The sequence below is a fragment of the Salvelinus sp. IW2-2015 genome, linkage group LG20 (genome assembly GCF_002910315.2).
Source record: "Salvelinus sp. IW2-2015 linkage group LG20, ASM291031v2, whole genome shotgun sequence".
NCBI classification, from domain to species: Eukaryota; Metazoa; Chordata; class Actinopteri; order Salmoniformes; family Salmonidae; genus Salvelinus; species Salvelinus sp. IW2-2015.
In genome coordinates, this window is record NC_036860.1 from 31,255,844 (window position 1) to 31,275,375 (window position 19,532).

General features: G+C 41.0%; 1 protein-coding gene across 3 annotated transcripts in view; it reads right to left on the bottom strand.

Annotated features, from left to right (window-relative positions):
• The window catches only part of LOC111980904 (protein FAM168A), a 61,581-nt gene that overhangs the window by 13,737 nt on the left and 28,312 nt on the right, over nt 1-19,532 (bottom strand). For 2 of the 3 annotated variants that reach the window (XM_024011957.2, XM_024011958.2), the window contains 2 exons: nt 8,422-8,499; nt 5,646-5,771 (listed from right to left, as the gene is read on the bottom strand). In XM_024011957.2, coding sequence (XP_023867725.1) covers nt 5,646-5,771; nt 8,422-8,499 — 204 coding nt within the window. The remainder of the gene's footprint in view (nt 1-5,645; nt 5,772-8,421; nt 8,500-19,532) is intronic. The other variant, XM_024011959.2, reaches the window with a different exon arrangement.

A 19,532-nucleotide genomic window follows, 5' to 3' on the forward strand; every position in this document is an offset into this window, starting at 1 on the left:
TGTTTTCCAGTTTCAGAGATCTTTGTAGTTCGTTCCAGTCATGGCAGCAGAGAACTGGAAGGAGAGCGGCCAAAGGAAGAATTTGGTTTGGGGTGACCAGAGAGATAAACCTGCTGGAGCGCGTGCTACAGGTAAGGTGTGCTATAAACCAGGTGATGTCATCGCATATGTGGGTGGTGGAACTGTGAGGTTGGATATGGTATAGTGGTCAGGGCTAGAGGCCCTACAGTGAAATAAGCCAATAAACACTAACCAGAACAGCAATGGACAAGGCATATTTACATTAAGGAGAGGCATGCTTAATCGAGTGATCAATAAGGGTCCAGTGAGTAGAGGTTGGTTGGGGTCACGGCGATCCAGACAGCTGGCCGGGTAGATGGCTATCGGTAGCAAGATAGCATAGTATGGAAGTCTGTTTGTAGATACCTCGTGCGTTTCCGTCGGTAGGTTAGTGGGGTACCGTGTGGTAGAGGGGATCAATCCAAATTGGCAAAATAGATATAGTGACCCAGGAAAAAACCAAACCAACCACCTGTAACTTATTTTGTACATTGTTGCTGCTACCGTCTCTTATGACCGAAAAGAGCTTCTGGACATCAGAACAGCGATTTACACTGACCTCGAATTGGACGAATAATTTTTCTTTAATGAGTCGGTCGGGAAGGATATACTTCAAACACCCAAAAAGACCCTCATCCCCGTCATTCGCTGGAGAAAAACAGAGATTTCGAGTAAAGAGATTGTGGTGCCTTGTGAGGATCAGGCGACGAGTGGCTAAGCTGCCTTTGCATTCAGTACTGTTAGCTAACGTTCAATCGCTGGAAAATAAATGGGACGAACTGAAAGCACGTATATCCTACCAGCGGGACATTAAAAACCATAATATCTTATGTTTCACAGAGTCGTGGCTGAAAGACGACATCAATAACATACAGCTGGCTGGTTATACACTATCGGCAGGATAGAACAGCAGCCTCTGGTAAGACACGGGGCGGGGGCCTGTGCATATTTGTAAACAACAGCTTGTGTACGATATCTAAGGAAGTCTCAAGGTTTTGCTCGTCTGAGGTAGAGTATCTCATGATAAGCTGTAGACCACACTATCTACCTAGAGAGTTTATCTGTATTTTTCGTGGCGGTCTACATACCACCACAGACCGATGCTGGCACTAAAACCGCACTCAATGAGCAGTATACCACCATAAGCAAACAGGAAAATGCTCATCCAGAGGCGGCGCTCCTAGAAGCCGGTGACTTTAATGCAGGGAAACTTAAATCAGTTTGACCTAATTTCTATCAGAATGTTAAATGTGCAACAATTGGGGGGAAAAAACTCTAGATCACCTTTACTCCACACACACAGAGACGCGTACAAAGCTCTCCCTCACCCTAATACAGACTACAAAGGGAAGCACAGCCGAGAGCTGGCCAGTGACACGAGCCTACCAGACGAGCTAAAGAACTTCAATACAGGACTAAGATTGAATCGTACTATACTGGCTCCGTCACTCGTCGGATGTTGCAGGGCTTGCAAACTATTACAGACTACGAAGGGAAGCAAAGCCGCAAGCTGTCCAGTGATACGAGCCTACCAGACGAGCTAAATTACTTCTATGCTCGCTGTTCCGGACGACTGTGTGATCACGCTCTCCGTAGCCGATGTGAGAAGGGCCTTGGTCAGGGACGTGACCAAGAACTCAATGGTCACTCTGACAGAGCTCTAGAGTTCCTCTGTGGAGATGTGAGAAACTTCCAGAAGGACAACCATCTCTGCAGCACTCCACCAATCAGGCCTTTATGGTAGAGTGGCCAGACGGAAGCCACTCCTCAGTAACAGACACATGACAGCCCTCTTGGAGTTTGCCAAAAGGCACCTAAAGGACTCTCAGACCATGAGAAACAAGACTCTCTGGTCTGATGAAACCAAGATTGAACTCTTTGGCCTGAATGCCAAGCGTCAAGTCTGGAGGAAACCTGGCACCATCCCTACAGTGACGCATGGTGGTGGCAGCATCATGCTGTGGGGATGTTTTTCAGCGGCAGAGACTGGGAGACTAGTCAGGATTGAGGGAAAGATAAACGGAGCAAAGTACAGAGAGATCCTTGATGAAAACCTGCTTGAGAGCACTCAGGAAATCAGACTGGGGTGAAGGTTCACCTTCCAACAGGACAACAACCCTAAGCACACAGTCAAGACAATGCAAGAGTGGCTTCGGGACAAGTCTCTGAATGTCCTTGAGTGGCCCAGCCAGAGCCCGGATTTGAACCCAAACTAACATCTCTGGAGAAACCTGAAAATAGCTGTGCAGCAACACTCCCCATCCACTCTGATAGAACTTGAGAGGATCTGCAGAGAAGAATGGTAGAACCTGCCCAAATACAATTGTGCCAAGTGTCATACACAAGAAGACTCCAGGCTTCAATCACAGCCAAAGGTGCTTCAACAAAGTACTGAGTAAATGGTCTAAATACTTATGTAAATGTGAAAAATATCATTATAAATACATTTGCACACATTTTTATGAAAAACTGTTTTTGGTTTGTCATTATGGGATATTGTGTGTAGATCGATGGGGGGGAGGGGGGGAAACATTTTATGAGTTTTAGAATAAGGCTGTAACAAAACAAAACGTGGAAAAGGTTAAGGGTTTGTTGTTGGCATGTCATGCCGAAGGATATTAACCTTGCCAATGAAAATAATATTTAGAGTAGTTGGCAATATCAGTGAGTTTTGTGAAGAATGAGCCATCTGATTCAATGAATGATGAAGCCGAGTTTGTACTTTTGGCCAAAATGTCATTTAAGGTGCTGCAAAGCTTTTCAACTATCATTCTTCTTACCATGGATCTTTGTTTCGTAGTAGTTTCTTCTTCTTTTTGTTTAGTCACATGATTTCTCAATTTACAGTATGTTAGCCAATCGGCTGTGGAGCTAGTCTTATTTGCCATTCCTTTTCGCTCATCTCTCTCAACCATACAACGTTTCAATTCCTCATCAATCCACAGGGTTTTAACAGTTTTTACAGTAATTGCCTTAATAGGCGCATGATTATTAGTAACTGGAATAAGCAATTTCGTAAATGTGTCAAGTGCAGCGTCTGGTTGCTCCTCGTTACACACCACAGATCTTCCACATAGGAATCACTACAACACCTATTATATGACCTCTTATACACTATATTAGGCCCAGCCTTTGAAACTTTGGTTTTCCTAGATATGGCTACTATATTATGATCACTAAATCCAATGGATTTGGATACTGCTTTAGAGCAGATTTATGCAGCATTAGTAAAGATGTGATCAATACATGTGGATGATTTTATTCCTGTTCTGTTTGTAAATACCATGGTAGGTTACTGATAGATAACCTGAACCAGGTTGCAGGCACTGGTTACAGTTTGAAGCTTTTTCTTGAGTGAGCAGCCAGTCAATATTTAGGTCACCCAGAAAATATACCTCTGTTGATATCACATACATTATCAAGCCTTTCACACATATTATCCAGATACTGACTGTTAACACTTGGTGGTCTGTAGCAGCTTCCCACCAGAACGGGCTTTAGGTGAGGCAGGTGAACCTGTAGCCAATTACTTCAACAGCATTTGACATGGGATCCTCTCTAAGCTTTACAGGGTTGAGATCTGGTGACTGACCGTGGTATATGGCTTACATATTTGTCATGCTCATCAAACCATTCAGTGACCACCCGGGACCTGTGGATGGGGGCATCGTCAACCCTTGGGGGCATAGCCATGTTAGACAAAATAATGGCATGCCCAGCATTTTAATACATGACCCTAAGCATGATGGCATGTCAATTGCTTAATTAACTCAGGAACCACACCTGTGTCAAAGCACCTGCTTTCAATATACTTTGAATCCCTCATTTACTCAAGCGTTTCCATTATTTTGTCAGTTACCTTTTGCAAAAATATATAAAATATATCATTATACAATATACATATAAATTAATTAGTCCATTTGTAGTGAAAGCTTATCTAGGCCTAACTTGTGAGTTACAAGGTGACTACTCATCTTCTACCAGTAACCCCTTTCAATGATTCAAAATTATGAGGGCTCAAGACATGTAAATGATGTCAACCATGCATATAAGTGTATGAGGTTATCTAGTCCCTGGACCATGGAGTTGGTCATGCAGAACTACACTACCCATGAACACTTTCTGCTGAGTTTCTACCACAGAGGTAGATATAGGACTCTAGTGCCCAAAAGCCTGTTTTAGCATGGGCAGAGCCACTGAGTACTTTCACCATTTTGAAGTAGTCAACTGGCTGGGACTTACTATGGGTTAAGGAAGGATCACATAATTCCATCCAGGTCCTCCTGAGGCATCATCCAATGAATTATACTCCATAACTACAAGTGGCAGTAAATCGCCAACCTTGGCTTTATACCTGTTCAAACAACACACTCTAGATGGCAGTGTGCACCCTTTCAGTTTGTTTGCCAACTCATAGCAGTAAAATAAAAAATTGGCTACTTCAAAATGGAGATGGTCTCAATGGCGCGCTGCCCGTGCTGTCACAGACGCCATAATGGGACATATATAGATATAATGATGCATTGTCTATCTATGTCTATTGTTTCCATAGACTTGAAGCAGAACCAGCGGTATGAATGCCCAAAGAGAGACTATGGGCTTGTGCAGGTAAGTGTTTTTCATCATGAATCTTGTTCAGAAAACAGCTCTGCAGAGTGGTCACTAGCTGGCAAAGCCACAAAATCTGTTTTTAAACCTAACCTGAATCACACTGCTAAACCTAATGCTTCATGAATTTTTAACAATATATCAAATTTTGACTTTGCAGCTGGCCTTTCTAAGGGGAAATCCCTCAGTTCTTCCTCCAGGACCAGACTCATTACAATAAACCTCAACCTGCTGGGTTTGTTCGACATTGCAGCAGACATGATACAATTTTGGTCAATTGTGACTGACTGATCTACAAATAACAATTAGTAGTTATTGTGACGCAAGGTAATTTGTATATTTATCAGTCGGCAGTCAACTGCAATGGTGAACAATTCCCATGTTAGACAACTTAGCGATGACTAACTACACACAGAATGTTAACCAAAACAAATAATCAAAACACCCACAGGCACGCGCACACACACAACTGTCCGTTCTGGTGGGTGATAGAGGACACTGATCATTACATTCATGTTAGGACACCACCAAATCACTTCCATGACTGAAACACACATTACCTGTCCAACTGAAACATCGTTTCCCTATATGAGAAGAATGTTTGCTGCAGCAGCCAGCATGCGTGTTATATGATACAGCACAGCACAAAACCAAGCATGATGCCAGCACACAGCCCCTCCCCCCAAGATGTCACTTGCCCCTGTGATTTCACTCACTACCTCACATCTTTCTACGGCCTGTCCTACCCAGCCCAGCTTTGAATGTACCCCAGCCATGCCAGCGTGTGCAACATGTGTGTACATACATCTGTGTGTGTGTGTGTGTGTGTGTGTGTGTGTGTGTGTGTGTGTGTGTGTGTGTGTGTGTGTGTGTGTGTGTGTGGTGTTGTGTGTACAAACATGTGTGTATGTCTGTGTGCATACATACAGTATCTGTGTTTGTGTGTTTGTGTGTAGAGTACATAGGGTCATATTTACTGAAAGCTGCGGCTGAGGCCTGGTATTGGCGGCCCTCTGAGCCCGCGTCCATGGCCAGGTCATAGGAGCCCTCTAGGGCCCCTGCAGCACCGGAGGCCTGGGGCCAGCCCTGCTTCACCAGCAGCACTGTCCCAGACACAGACACAGAGAGATTACACACACACACACGCTCTCTCACACACACACAATAGAACACAGAGAGACACAGAAGACAGACATGGATAGATAGTAATAGAACACACACCGCATGCAAATGCACTCACACAAGCACTCACATAGAGAATACACACAGAGTATACAGTACACACATACAGTCACTAGAGAAAGTCTACACACCCCTTGCAGTCTTCACATTTTTAAATGTAACAAATTATAATTTTCCTACCAATCTATAGAACCTACTCCACATTTTCAAAGTGAAAGAAAAAATATTAAATATTTTCTGGTATTGTAGTGGCAGCATCATGTTATGGGTATGCTTGTCATTGGAAGGGACTGGGGAGTTTGTTAAAATCAAAATAAATATGAAAGGAGTAAACCCCAGATAAAAAGTTAGAGGAAACTCTGCCTCAGTCTTCTGGATACCTAACCCTGGGATTTTTCAGCGGGAAAATTACAAATGTTTATGCCAAAGTCACACCAGAATGATGTCAAGTGTTCCTCAATGGTCCAGTCTCAGTCCTGACTTTAATCCGCTTGAAAATCAGAGACAATTTGAATATTGCTGTGAATCAATGACTCCCAACCAAATTTACTGAGCTTGAGCAATTTTGACAAAAACAATGGATATATGTTGACCTAAGAGTTTTGCAAACGTTTGTTGAATCGTATTCAAAATGATTCACAGCTGTAATGGCTGCCAAAGGTGCTTCCACCAAGTATTAACTCTGGGGTGTGAAGACATACGCAATCAAGACATATGTTTTTTTATTTTGTATTAATTAGGAAAATGTTGTATAATTTATATTTAACTTTGAAATGTGGAGTACCTTGGTAGGAAAACATTTTTAATTACATTTTAAGGCAGCAAAATGTGAAGACTGTAGACTTTCACTGGGCACTTGTTCAACACACACACACACACACACACACACACCAACACACACACCACACACACACACACACACCACACACACACACACACACACACACACACACACACACACCACACACACACACACACACACACACCACACAACACACACAGATACAGAAATGAGTACATACAAAGGTTGGCACACACACTAACACACACAGAGAGTACACACACAAATAGTACACATATACAGTAGAATACATAACATTTCACACAATCAACACACACACACTCATCTATTGCCGAACTTGGGCTTAGTTTTGGACGTATTTTCTTGTGTTTCATGCCTAGTAAACATGACCCAGCCCAGTAAAAGCAGTGCTGCACTGCACTGTCGACGACGACATGGCACAGCTGTCACAGCTCTCACTGACCTATTTCACTACACTCTTTGAAGCCCATCAAACCCACTGGAGCTCCAGGAGAAATGCAGTAAAACCACTCGACACATAACAAATATGGATCACCACCAACCACTACACAAACTACTAGCTACCGCGGCTAGGGTCAATTCCATTTCAGTTCAGTCAATTCAGCAAGTAAACTGAAATTCCAGCTACATTTTTTTCTCATAGAGAAGCATGGATGAAATTCGAATTGAAATGTACTTACTGAATTTAAAAGGAATTGACCCCAACCCTTGTATCTACCCGACCCTTCCCTCTCCATGCACAGGGGTTGAGAGATGCATTACATTTGAACGATATTCATGTGTACTAGCCAGCACAAGGAGGTGAGAGACCTGCTTCTAGCCATCTCAACGATAAATAGTATTACAGTATTTACGATAATAAAAAGCCAATTCAACCCCAGGTTATTTCAGTTTCACTAAGTGACAAACATCTCAAGCCATCATCTAACAACAAAGAGCAAACTTAACCAACAACCATACTAAGGCCTACATCTGAAAATTGTTTATCCAAATAATTCCTAATTTATTTTCTGTTTTATCTCATTAACAATCTTTTTTGTGGCCATGGCCAACATGTACTCTCTATGACTTAACACACAGCGCGCACACACACACTTCTGGAATCTGAGCAGAACTTTCTAGAGCACTGTGTGGACGCAATACGAACAAAGCCTCTTTAGCAGCTCTACACAAGAGTACTCAAGGCATTGTGAAGGCTCTGGGGTGAAGTTTCCCGTAAGTACAGGTCTAGGATCAGCATCCCCTCACCCAATTCTAATCTTAACCATTAGTGGGGAAAATGCCAAACTCATCCAAGATCAGTGTCTAGGGGCAAATTCACAGTTTCCTTCCACGTTCTGAGAAGGTGCCAAGATTAGACACATGACAATGTCTAGATCCCATTCCATGAATACTGTGAATATGTGGATTGAGACGTTCTGGCGTGCTGCGGGAGTGCTGTGAGTGATGCACTCAAGAACTGTGCGTGCAGGTGTTCTTACCTTTGAATAGCATGCACCAGCAATCTGATTCATGTAGTGTGTGTTCTATTACATGTGTGTATATTCTTACCTGCGGGGATAGAGTGGATTTCTAGTTTGATAAAACTGTGTGTGTACAGGCTTGTCTGTGCTTAGGTGCATGTATGTGCTTATGTGCATGTCTGTGTGTGCTTGCAAGCATGTCTGTGTGTGCTTGCAAGCATGTCTGTGTGTGCTTGCGCGGATGTGTGTTTCCGCGCATGTTCATGTGTGCATGTGTGTTCTTACCTTGGGGATAGCCTGGGCTGCCAGTCTGGTAGAGGTTGGGTGTATAGGTAGGAGTCTGAGGATAACCTGCAGGATAGCCTGAGGACAGAGAACAGAAGCTTTTTAGAACATCATCCACTGAGTGAGTGAGNGATCCTACGGAATCCTTAACCTTTCTTGGGTAGGGGGCAGTATTTTGACATACGGATGAAAAGCTGTCTCTTATACACATCTAGATGTGTATTGTGTGTGTGTGTGTGTGTGTGTGTGTGTGTGTGTGTGTGTGTGTGTGTGTGTGTGTGTGTAGCACGCGTGTGAGTGTGTATATGTACGTGAATGCACATTAGTATACAAGTGAATGTGTGTGTTGTGAGATGGAAGGACAAAGGGAGGAGAGCAAAGAGACAGTGTACCAGAGTGCCTGTGTGGAGGTGAAAAATCACAGTGTATTACTCTATGGAGCCTCCACCTCCCCACATCCCTGTCACAGTGATTTACAGCCCTAAACCACCCTCCTGCAACTGATTCATAAAACATATGGATTGGGCAATGTAGTGGATGCAACCCATCCATGTACAATGCTCCCAAGTGGCTCAGCGGTCTAAGGCACTGCATCTCAGCGCTAGAGGCAACACTACAGACCCTGGTTCGATCCCGGGCTGTATCACAACCGACCGTGATCAGGAGTTCCATAGGGCGGCGCACAATTGTCCCAGGGTCATCAGGGTTAGGGGAAGGTTTGGCCGGAGTAGGTCGTCATTGTAAAATAAGAATTTGTTCTTAACTGACTTACCTAGTTATATAAAGGTTAAATTAAAAATGTATAAATACATTCAGAAAGTATTCAGACCTGTTGGGTTTTTAGAATATGAATTAGAACCTAACATACCCTTTCCCTTGACTTTTTCCACATTTTGTTACATTACAGCCTTATTCCAAAATTGATTAAATTGTTGTTTTTAATCGTAATCAATCTACACAAAATACCCCATAATGACAAAGCATACATTTTAGCAAATGTATTAAAAAAACAACTGAAATATCACATTTACATAAGTATTCAGACCCTTTTACTCAGTACTTCGTTGAAGTCCCTTTGACAGCGATTACAGTAAAAATACTTCTTGGGTATGACGCTACAAGATTTTTCATCAAGGATCTCTGTATTTTGCTCCGTTCATCTTTCCCTCGATTCTGACTGATCTCCCAGTCCCTGCCGCTGAAAAACATCCTCACAGCATGATGCTGCCTCCACCATGCTTCACCTTAGGGATGGTGCCAGGTTTCCTCCAGACGTGACGTTTGCATTCAGGCCAAAGAGTTTAATCGTGGTTTCATCAGACCAGAGAATCTTGTATCTCATGGTCTGAGAGTCCTTTAGGTGCCTCTTGGCAAACTCCAAGAGGGCTATCGTGTGCCTGTTACTGAGAAGTGGCTTCTGTCTGGCCACTCTACCATAAAGGCCTGATTGGTGGTGCTGCAGAGATGGTTGTCCTTCTGGAAGGTTCTAAACGTCTTCCATTTAAGAATGATGGAGGCCACTGTATTCTTGGGGACCTTCAATGCTGGGGATGAGCATGCGCATCTTCAATATGTACCCATTGTTCCTCTTTAGTGCATTTAACTATATGTTACAAGTAAAAGCCTTGGGTAGCGAGTTAAAACCACCCTAAGACTTAGGAAGATGTAAAACTTTCCTTTTTATTCTCAGAATTTTATTCGCACATATAAAAGTCTTATGGCCGAGTATACTTTTTAAAATAATGTCTTCAGTGAGGTAATTGGTAGCACCGAGGAACAAAAAAGAAAAATAAATTATTCTACATGTAAGATTTATGGGAAGATTATTCCATTTTAATTAGATCTGCTTTCATATTGTTGAGTAATGGAATAAAGTTATCTTTATATATGTGTTGTTTGTTGTCACTTACTAAGCATCCTAAGAATTTAATATTTTTTTGTGGTCAACTTAAAGGATTGCTGTAGATCGTGAGTTATTATTTTTCTTACTGCCATTATTTCTGAATTTTTTTGATTTTTTTTGATTTTTTTTTGTATTCTGAAAATATTTTTTGCAAAGGGGGCATTGAGTTTTCAGTATTGGTCAGGTATATCAGGTGATGCAAATAAGTTTAGTTTATATTCATGTTTACCAATACTGATGCCTGTTACGTTTGGGCCCTGTCTAATTATTTCTGCAACTGGTTCAATTGCCAGTACAAACAGGAGGTGGGAGGGGGGACATCCCTGTCTTGTGCACCTTTCTAAAGCAGTATAATAAAATAATGTATTATTTGTGTATATTTTTGCTTTAGGATATTTATACAATATTTATTAATTTAGCTGGAAGTTGAAAACTTAAACGTTTTGAATAGAAAAGGCCATTCAAGACGATGTAAAGACTTTTCCACATCAACAGCCATTATTGATAAATCTATATCCATTTTTTTTGCGTATTGTACGTCTTAAGGATCAGACCCGTTTTTTCAATTTTTGCCTAAAATGACATACCCAAATCTAACTGCCTGTAGCTCAGGACCTGAAGCAAGGATATGCATATTCTTGATACCATTTGAAAGGAAACACGTAAGTTTGTGAAAATATGAAATGAATGTAGGAGAATATAACACATTAGATCTGGTAAAAGATAATACAAACAAACAAAAAACATGCGTTTTCTATTATTTTTTTGTTACATCATCTTTGAAATGCAAGAGAAAGGCCATAATATAATGTAGGAGTCTAGAGACAATTTTGATTTTGGCCAAGAGATGGCAGCGGTGTGTGTGCAAAGTTTCAGATTGATCCAATGAAGTATTGCAATACTGCACAATATTTTCTATCAAGTCTGCCTAAAATTGGTCAATTTATACATTTTCAAGTACATAACTATAGAGAACATAGCAAAATGTAAGTTTACACACTCCCAGAAATGTCATGCATGATGGATCATTAGCTTATACACTAACTTTCACACATCTAGATGGCCGGGAGGGGTGGGTGTGGAGCTAGAGACAGCAGGGCTTCAAACTGTATAACCCAGTTCCTACATTTTAATATTAAAACTGATTTTATCAAACAAAACTATGCTACATTTTATCTCTGGGACCCTCAGGATGACAAATCAGAGCAAGATTACTGAATGTAAGTACATTATTTACCTTTCATAGGTGAATGTATCAAACCAGTTGCCGTGATAAGTGTTTTGTTGTTGTGCACTCTCCACAAACAGCATGGTATTTTTTCACTGTAATAGCTACTGTAAATTGGACAGTGTAGTTAGATTAACAATAATTTAAGTTTACTGCCCATATAAGACATGTCTATGTCCTGGAAAGTTTGCTGTTACTTTCAATGTCATTCTAGTCACATTAGCGCACGTTAGCAACAACCATCCCGGGATAGAGACACCGATCCTACGGAATCCTTAACCTTTCTTGGGTAGGGGCGGTATTTTCACATCCGGATGAAAAGCATGCCCAGAGTAAACTGCCTGCTACTCAGGCCCAGATGCTAGGATATGCATATTATTAGTAGATTTGGATAGAAAACACTGAAGTTTCTAAAACTGTTTGAATGATGTCTGTGAGTATAACAGAACTCATATGGCAGGCAAAAACCTGAGAAAAAATCCAACCAGGAACTGGGAAATCTGAGGTTTGTAGTTTTTCAACTCTTTGCTTATCCAAGATACAGTGGAAATGGGGTCATATTGCACTTCCTAATGCTTCCACTAGATGCCAACAGTCTTTAGAACCTTGTTTGAGGCGCCTACTGTGAAGTGGGGGCGGATGAGAGGGGAATGAGTCAGAGGTCTGCCAGAGAGTCACGAGATGACCAGACGCGTTCACGTGAGAGAGTTAGCTTGCATTCCATTGCATTTCTGAAGACAAAGGAATTATCCGGTTGGAACATTATTGAAGATTTATGTTAAAAACATCCTAAAGATTGATTCTATACATCGTTTGACATGTTTCTACGGACTGTAACAAAACTTTTTGACTTTTCGTCTGCACCTAGTGATCGCGCGTCATGAATTTTGATTACTGGGCTAAACGCGCGAACAAAAAGGAGGTATTTGGACATAAATTATGGACTTCATTGAACAAAACAAACATTTATTGTGTAACTAGGATTCCTGGGAGTGCATTCTGATGAAGATCAAATGTAAGTGAATATTTATAATGTATTTCTGACTTCTGTTGACTACACAACATGGCGGATATCTGTTTGGGTTATGTTGGTCTCTAAGTGCTGTACTCAGATTATTGCATGGTGTGCTTTTTCCGTAAAGTTGTTTTGAAATCTGACACAGCTGTTGCATTAAGGATAAGTGGATCTAAAATTCCATGCATAACAGTTGTATCTTTTAGCAATGTTTATTATGAGTATTTCTGTAAATTGATGTGGCTCTCTGCAAAAATCACCGGATATTTTGGAACTACTGAACATTACGCGCCAATGTAAACTCAGAATTTTGGATATAAATATGAACTTTACAGAACAAAACATACATGTATTGTGTAACARGAAGTCCTATGAGTGTCATCTGATGAAGATAATCAAAGGTTAGTGATTAATTTTATCTGTATTTCTGCTTTTTTGTGACTCCTCTCTTTGGCTGTAAAAATGGCTCTGTTTTTCTGTGACTTGGCTCTGACCTAACAATCGTTTGGTGTGCTTTCGTCGTAAAGCCTTTTTGAAATCGGACACTGTGGCTGGATTTACAACAAGTGTATCTTTAAAAATGGTGTAAAATACTTGTATGTTTGAGGAATTTTAATTATGGGATTTCTGTTGTTTTGAATTTGACGCCCTGCAGTTTCACTGGCTGTTGACGAGGTGAGACGCTACCGTTCCACATACCCTAGAGAGGTTTAAGGAGGTTTAAACTGAAACATGTTCTTGTATTTGTTTGTACAGTAAGTGTCTATCTTTAATAAACCCTGTTTGATTAATATGTATCAAGTCTGGTAATATTTTTGCCATTCTATTGCTTATAAGCTTTGTTATTATTTTATTGTCACAATTTATTAAACTTATGGGTCTATAATCAGCAAGGGACTCCAGATTTTCCTGGTTTTAATATAACTGAAAGAACTGTTTGATACATGCAACTAGGGAGTACTGAATTAAGTGACATGTGTTGTCATGTGTAAATAAGGTGGCTACTTTGTCACAAAATGTTGAATAGATTTCTGAGAAAGCCATCCATTCCTGGTGCTTTTGTACAGGTAAATGTTTTAACAGAATCTAATATTTCTTCCTGGGTGACCTCTGTTTTTAATGATTATTTTTTGTCTGCTGATAGTTACTTCAGAGTTGTTGAGTCTAAGAAGGCTAAAGGATCCATCCAACTGTTGTTTAATTCTGATTTATATAAATGTTCATAGAAACTTTTAAAATTGTCATTAATCTCATTGTTGTTTATAATTACCTCTTTTGTATCTCTACAACCCACGCCTCGTCACACCCACTTTTTCCCGCCCGCCCGCCCGCCCACACACATCCACATTCACTCTCTCTCACTCTCCCATTCATATGCACAGACACATACCCACACATACACCCACTCACACCCTCTCGCCTACACACACACACACACACATCCATAGAACAATTGACTTACATGCTATATTTACTATTTTATATTGTCATTTTAGTGCCCATGTATCTGGTTGGCATCAGCTAAGTCTATTACTTCCTAGAGAAAAACAGCTACTTGGAGACAATAGAGTCTAAATTGTATTGGGGAGGGGGAAGGGATGTTGTCTCAACTTACAATAAGCTGGTCTTGGGCATCACTGTATGTAGCCTAGTGTGCTTATCTGTTTTTTCCTGCTTCTGCCTCTCCTCAGTGCACTGGGCTCTCTTTCAACTGGAAAGGTTTCCTGCAACCTGTTCAGGGCTTCATCGATGCTTGTGAACTCCATTCTGTGTTCCCTTCCATACCCACAGTACTGCCGGGAATCGGAGTTGAGACTTGATTCCTTTTTCCTCCAGTGACTATCCAATAGAAATGAATTGCTGGAGTATTTTACTCAGTCTAGCAGAAAGGCCCTGGACCTTGATGTCCTTTCCCTCCTGTGTCCTAAGAATGTTTAATTATTTAGGGTTCTTCTGCTTCACGCCGATCCGATGACATCGCTCCAGACCATCCGGTGACATAATCCATGCCAAGCTCTTCTGATATAAGCTCGATCACCTTGCTGGAAAGGTCTCCTTTATCCTCATCCTCCGGTAAGGTCAATATTCTCATATTATTTTGTCTCAATCCGTTTTCTAGCTGATCCAGTTGATCTTCTAAACTTTGTTTCCAGAAGGCCAATTTAATTGTCTTTTTCGTCCACTCACCTACCCTGTATATGCATATCTGACTCGATAGACTACTTTCCTTTCGAGCAAATCTACTTTTTTAATAACAGATTTAGAGAGGATTTTAGATATGTTTTTCTGGATATAATTCAGCTGGCAGCTGCTCTCATTTGCATCTCCAAGTTGTTCTTTGACTTTTCCTCTAAGGGAAGCCATGGCGTGCTGGGTTCGAATCTCAGTGTCACTTTACTCACAGATTGGTTCGCTGTTGTGAATACAGTGCCTTGCAAAAGTATTCATCCCCATTTGGTGTTTTTCCAATTTTGTTGCATTACAACCTGTACTTTAAATGGATTTATATTTGGATTTCATGTAATGGATATACACAAAATATTGGTGTAGTGAAATGAAAAAAATTACTTGTTTCAAAAAGATTCTAGAAAATAAAAAACTGAAAAGTGGTGCGTGCATATGTATTCACCCCCTTTGCCATGAAGCCCCTAAAAAAGATCTGGTGCAACCAATTACCTTCAGAAGTTACATAATTTGTTAAATAAAGTCCACCTGTGTGCAATCTAAGTGTCACATGATCTCAGTATATAAACACCTACTCTGAGCAAGGAGCTCTCCAAACAGGTCAGGGACAAAGTTGTGGAGAAGTACAGATCAGGGTTGAGCTATAAAAAAATATCAGAAACTTTGAACATCCCACAGAGCACTATTAAATCCATTATTATAAAATGGAAAGAATATGGCACCTCAAACTTGCCAAGAGAAGGCCGCCCACCAAAACTCACAGACCAGCCAAGGAGGAGATTAATCAGAGAGGCAACAAAGAGACCAAAGACAACCCTGAAGGAGCTGCAAAGCTCCACAGCGGAGATTGGAGTATCTGTCCATAGGACCACTTTATGCCGTACATTCCATAGAGCTGGGCTTTACGGAAGAGTGGCCAGAAAAAAGCCATTGCTTGAAGAAAAAAATAAGCAAACCCGTTTGGTGTTTGCCAAAAGGCAGGTGGGAGATTCCCCAAACATATCGAAGGTACTCTGGTCAGATGAGACTAAAATTGAGCTTTATGTCAATCAAGGGAAACGCTATGTCTGTCGCAAACCCAACACCCCGAGAAAACACCATCCCCACAGTGAAGCATGGTGGTGGCAGCATCAGAAACTGACCAGAAACTGGTCAGAATTGAAGGAATGATGGATGGCACTAAATACAGGGAAATTCTTGAGGGAAACCTGTTTCAGTCTTCCAGAGATTTGAGACTGGGATGGAGGTTCACCTTCCATCAGGACAATGACCTTAAGCATACTGCTAAAGCAACACTCAAGTGGTTTAAGGGGAAACACATTTAAATGTCTTGGAATGGCCTAGTCAAAGCCTAGACCTCAATACAATTGAGAATCTGTGGTATGACTTAAAGATTGCTGTACACCAGCGGAACCCATCCAGCTGGAGCAGTTTTGCCTTGAAGAATGGGCAAAAATCTCAGTGGCTAGATGTGCCAACCTGATAGAGAAATACCCCAAGAGACTTGCAGCTGTAATTGCTGCAAAAGGTGTCTCTACAAAGTATTGACTTTGGGGGGGTGAATAGTTATGCACACTCAAGTTTTCAGTTTGTCTTATTTCTTGTTTGTTTCACAATAAAAAAATATATTTTGCATCTTCAAAGTGGCATGTTGTGTAAATGAAATGATATAAACCCCCCAAAAATCAATTTTAATTCCAGGTTGTAAGGCAACAAAATAGGAAAAATGCCAAGGGGTTGAATACTTTCGCAAGCCACTAACTGACCGCTCACTCTCTCCTGGTTACTTGGATATATATTAATCTATCGGTTTCTTCATATAGCCACAATCTTGTCGGTACAAAACGGAGCTACTCTCTTCCAATACGTCCTATCGAATTGAGGCTGTTCTGAGGGCAAAAGGGGGTGCAACTTAATATTAAGAAGGTGTTTCTTAATGTTTTGTACACTGTGAATAGTGCACTATATACTACGCTAGTAATCTAGGCATAGAAGTGTCTTTGCCTGCATCCCAAATGGCACCCTATGCCCTATATTGTCCATTCCTTTTTACCAGGGCCCATAGGGCTTTGGTCAAAGCTAGTGCACTATATAGGGCATAGAGTGTCATTTGGGATGCAGGAAAAGACACTGCAAAGCCTAGATTATACTATAGTCAAAAAGCAATCAGATGCAAACTAAACTAAAAAGCACACAGCATTTCCCTGTAAATGGAAAATATGGGTATGGATGATATAGAAGAGGAACATAAAGACAAATATTTACTTGATGGTAGGCGGCCTATAAGGAAAATAAAGGTGTATGGAATGTGGAGAGAATATGGAAGAAAAGGGACAATATTTATTCAGGTTAGGCAGACCTATATATTATAAAAGTATGCCTTCTCTATGCTATAATGACAGGTGCCATTGATATGACTATGAATTGTACTGATCGCATAGCAATCACACTAAAACAAAGTAGCCTATTATTGGAAATAACAAAGAATGCAGGAGCAGCCTGTGTGTGTGTGTGTGTGTGTGTGTGTGTGTGTCTCAATCCTGAGGCTACACACCACCTACGCAACCTGATCCGACAGCCCACACGCACGCACACACAGTCAGAGCCTCAGTATTTACACACACACACACACTAATTAGCCCTCGTATTTATGGAACAGTGTGACTGTGGACTAATTGTGAGCAAAAGAGAATCAGACAATTAGAGCAAGAGAGCGAGAGTGGTAGAGAGAGAGCAGTAGAGAAAGAGCGGTAGAGAGAGACACTGAAAGGGAGGGAGGAACTGAGGGAGGAATGGAATAGAGGGAGGGATCCCTACGGTCAGCAGTATCTGAGAACGACAACTGCACTCCATTGGTCTGCTGTCCCCTGGGGTGTGTGTGTACATGTGTGTCTGTGTATGTGTGTGAGCTCCTGCATATGTACCTCCTGCCTCCCTCCACACAGCTTCCATAACACAAGGCTACAGCAGCCACTGCAAGCGTCTGTCCTTTCTCTTAACTCTCTGATCAGCTGTAACTTAAGGACGAGCAGCAATGCATTGTGGGTAGGAAGAAGCAACTAGAAAAAAAAACATTGAGAGCTGAGGGCACCTTTAAAATAATCTCTCGCTTATGAAAGCCAGTGATGTGGTAACAGCCTGGCCTATGAATCACAAGCCAAGTAACCAGCCCTGCCCTCCTGAGCCAGTGGAGGAAAACACCACCAGAGAAATCACATTTCTATTTCCACACTGATTTTCCTGCCTCCCTTTTTTCACCTTTCTTTGGACATACCGTGTGAATTATTATTTTGTTGCACAGACAGCTCATTCGATGCACAGACTCATCCGGTGGTGGATGCACTACTTCTACATGCATATGGATCATACATCCTAATACAGTATGTGACAGAGGCGGTGACACTGACATTTGGCTTTCGGTGATAAAACAGCCCATTATGCCAACCAGCCAGGAATCACCAATGGACTCATGTACATGATGATGACCATTAGAGGAGCTTCCTAATCATTACCATTCTACCACAAGGGTTTGTTTGGTAAACAGATCACAATATACCACTATTACACCATTTCCGTACATCGGTTTTCCCCATCAAAAATCTATTGAAGGCACCCAATCGTTTTATGACCCACATTAAACTGCTTAATGAGGAAAAGGGGAGTAGGAACTAAGAAACTGCAACGTTTGTATCAGTGGGGACATCTTCAATGCTGCACTGTCCTTGTAAAACGAAAAACAATTAATCTCCATTATAAACCCAGTCATGGGGATGACAGGAGAGAAAATGGAAAGCAACTGAAATGAATTAAAGCGCAAAAGAGAGTCAGTCATTTCAGTTTTTTCAGAAAGAGAGCAGGATATGGAGTGGAGTCCGAAATTATTGACACCCTTGATAAAGATGAGCAAAAATTACTGAATAAAATAATTCAATTACTGAGCTATACTTTATGCTAAAAAAAATATATCATACAATACTAATACTCAGCGAAAGAGATTTTTTTTTAGAAAATAACTTATTTTTTCAAAAAGGGAGAGGTCAAAATGATTGACACCCCTGTTTTTAATACATGCACAAGTACAGTGAAATGTCTTTCTTGCAAGCTCTTTCCCAGCAATGCCGTAATCAATATCAGTAGTACTATAATTTAAAAAAAAGTTAAGTAGAACAAAAACACACGAGAAATAGAAATAAGAAAAACACGAGAAAATAAGTAAGCTATATACAAAGTCAGTTCCAGGGTCAGTGCCAATACCATGTTTACAATGTGCAGGGGTGGTAGAGTGGTAGAGGTAGATACAGTGCCTTTAGAAAGTATTCACACTCCTTGACTTTTTCCAAATTTTGTTGTGTTACAAAGTGCGATTAAAATGAATTACACAAAATACACTAATGTCCAAAAAATTCAAACATTTGTAAAAACATTTACGAAGAATAATACACTAATATGTCTTAGTATTCAACCCCCTGAGTCAATACAAGTTAGAATCACCTTTGGCAGCGATTACAGCTGTGAGTCTTTCTGAGTACGTCTCTAATAGCTTTCCACACCTGGCTTGTGCAACATTTGCTCATTATTCTTTTCAAAATTCTTCAAGCTCTGTCACATTGGTTGTTGATCATTGCTAGACAACCATTTTCAGGTCTTGCCATAGATTTTCTATCAGATTTAAGTCAAAACTAACTTTGACACTCAGGAACTCCAGTGTAGATTTGGCCTTGTGTTTTAGGTTATTGTCCTGCTGAAAGGTGAATTCATCTTCCAGTGTCTGGTGGAAAGCA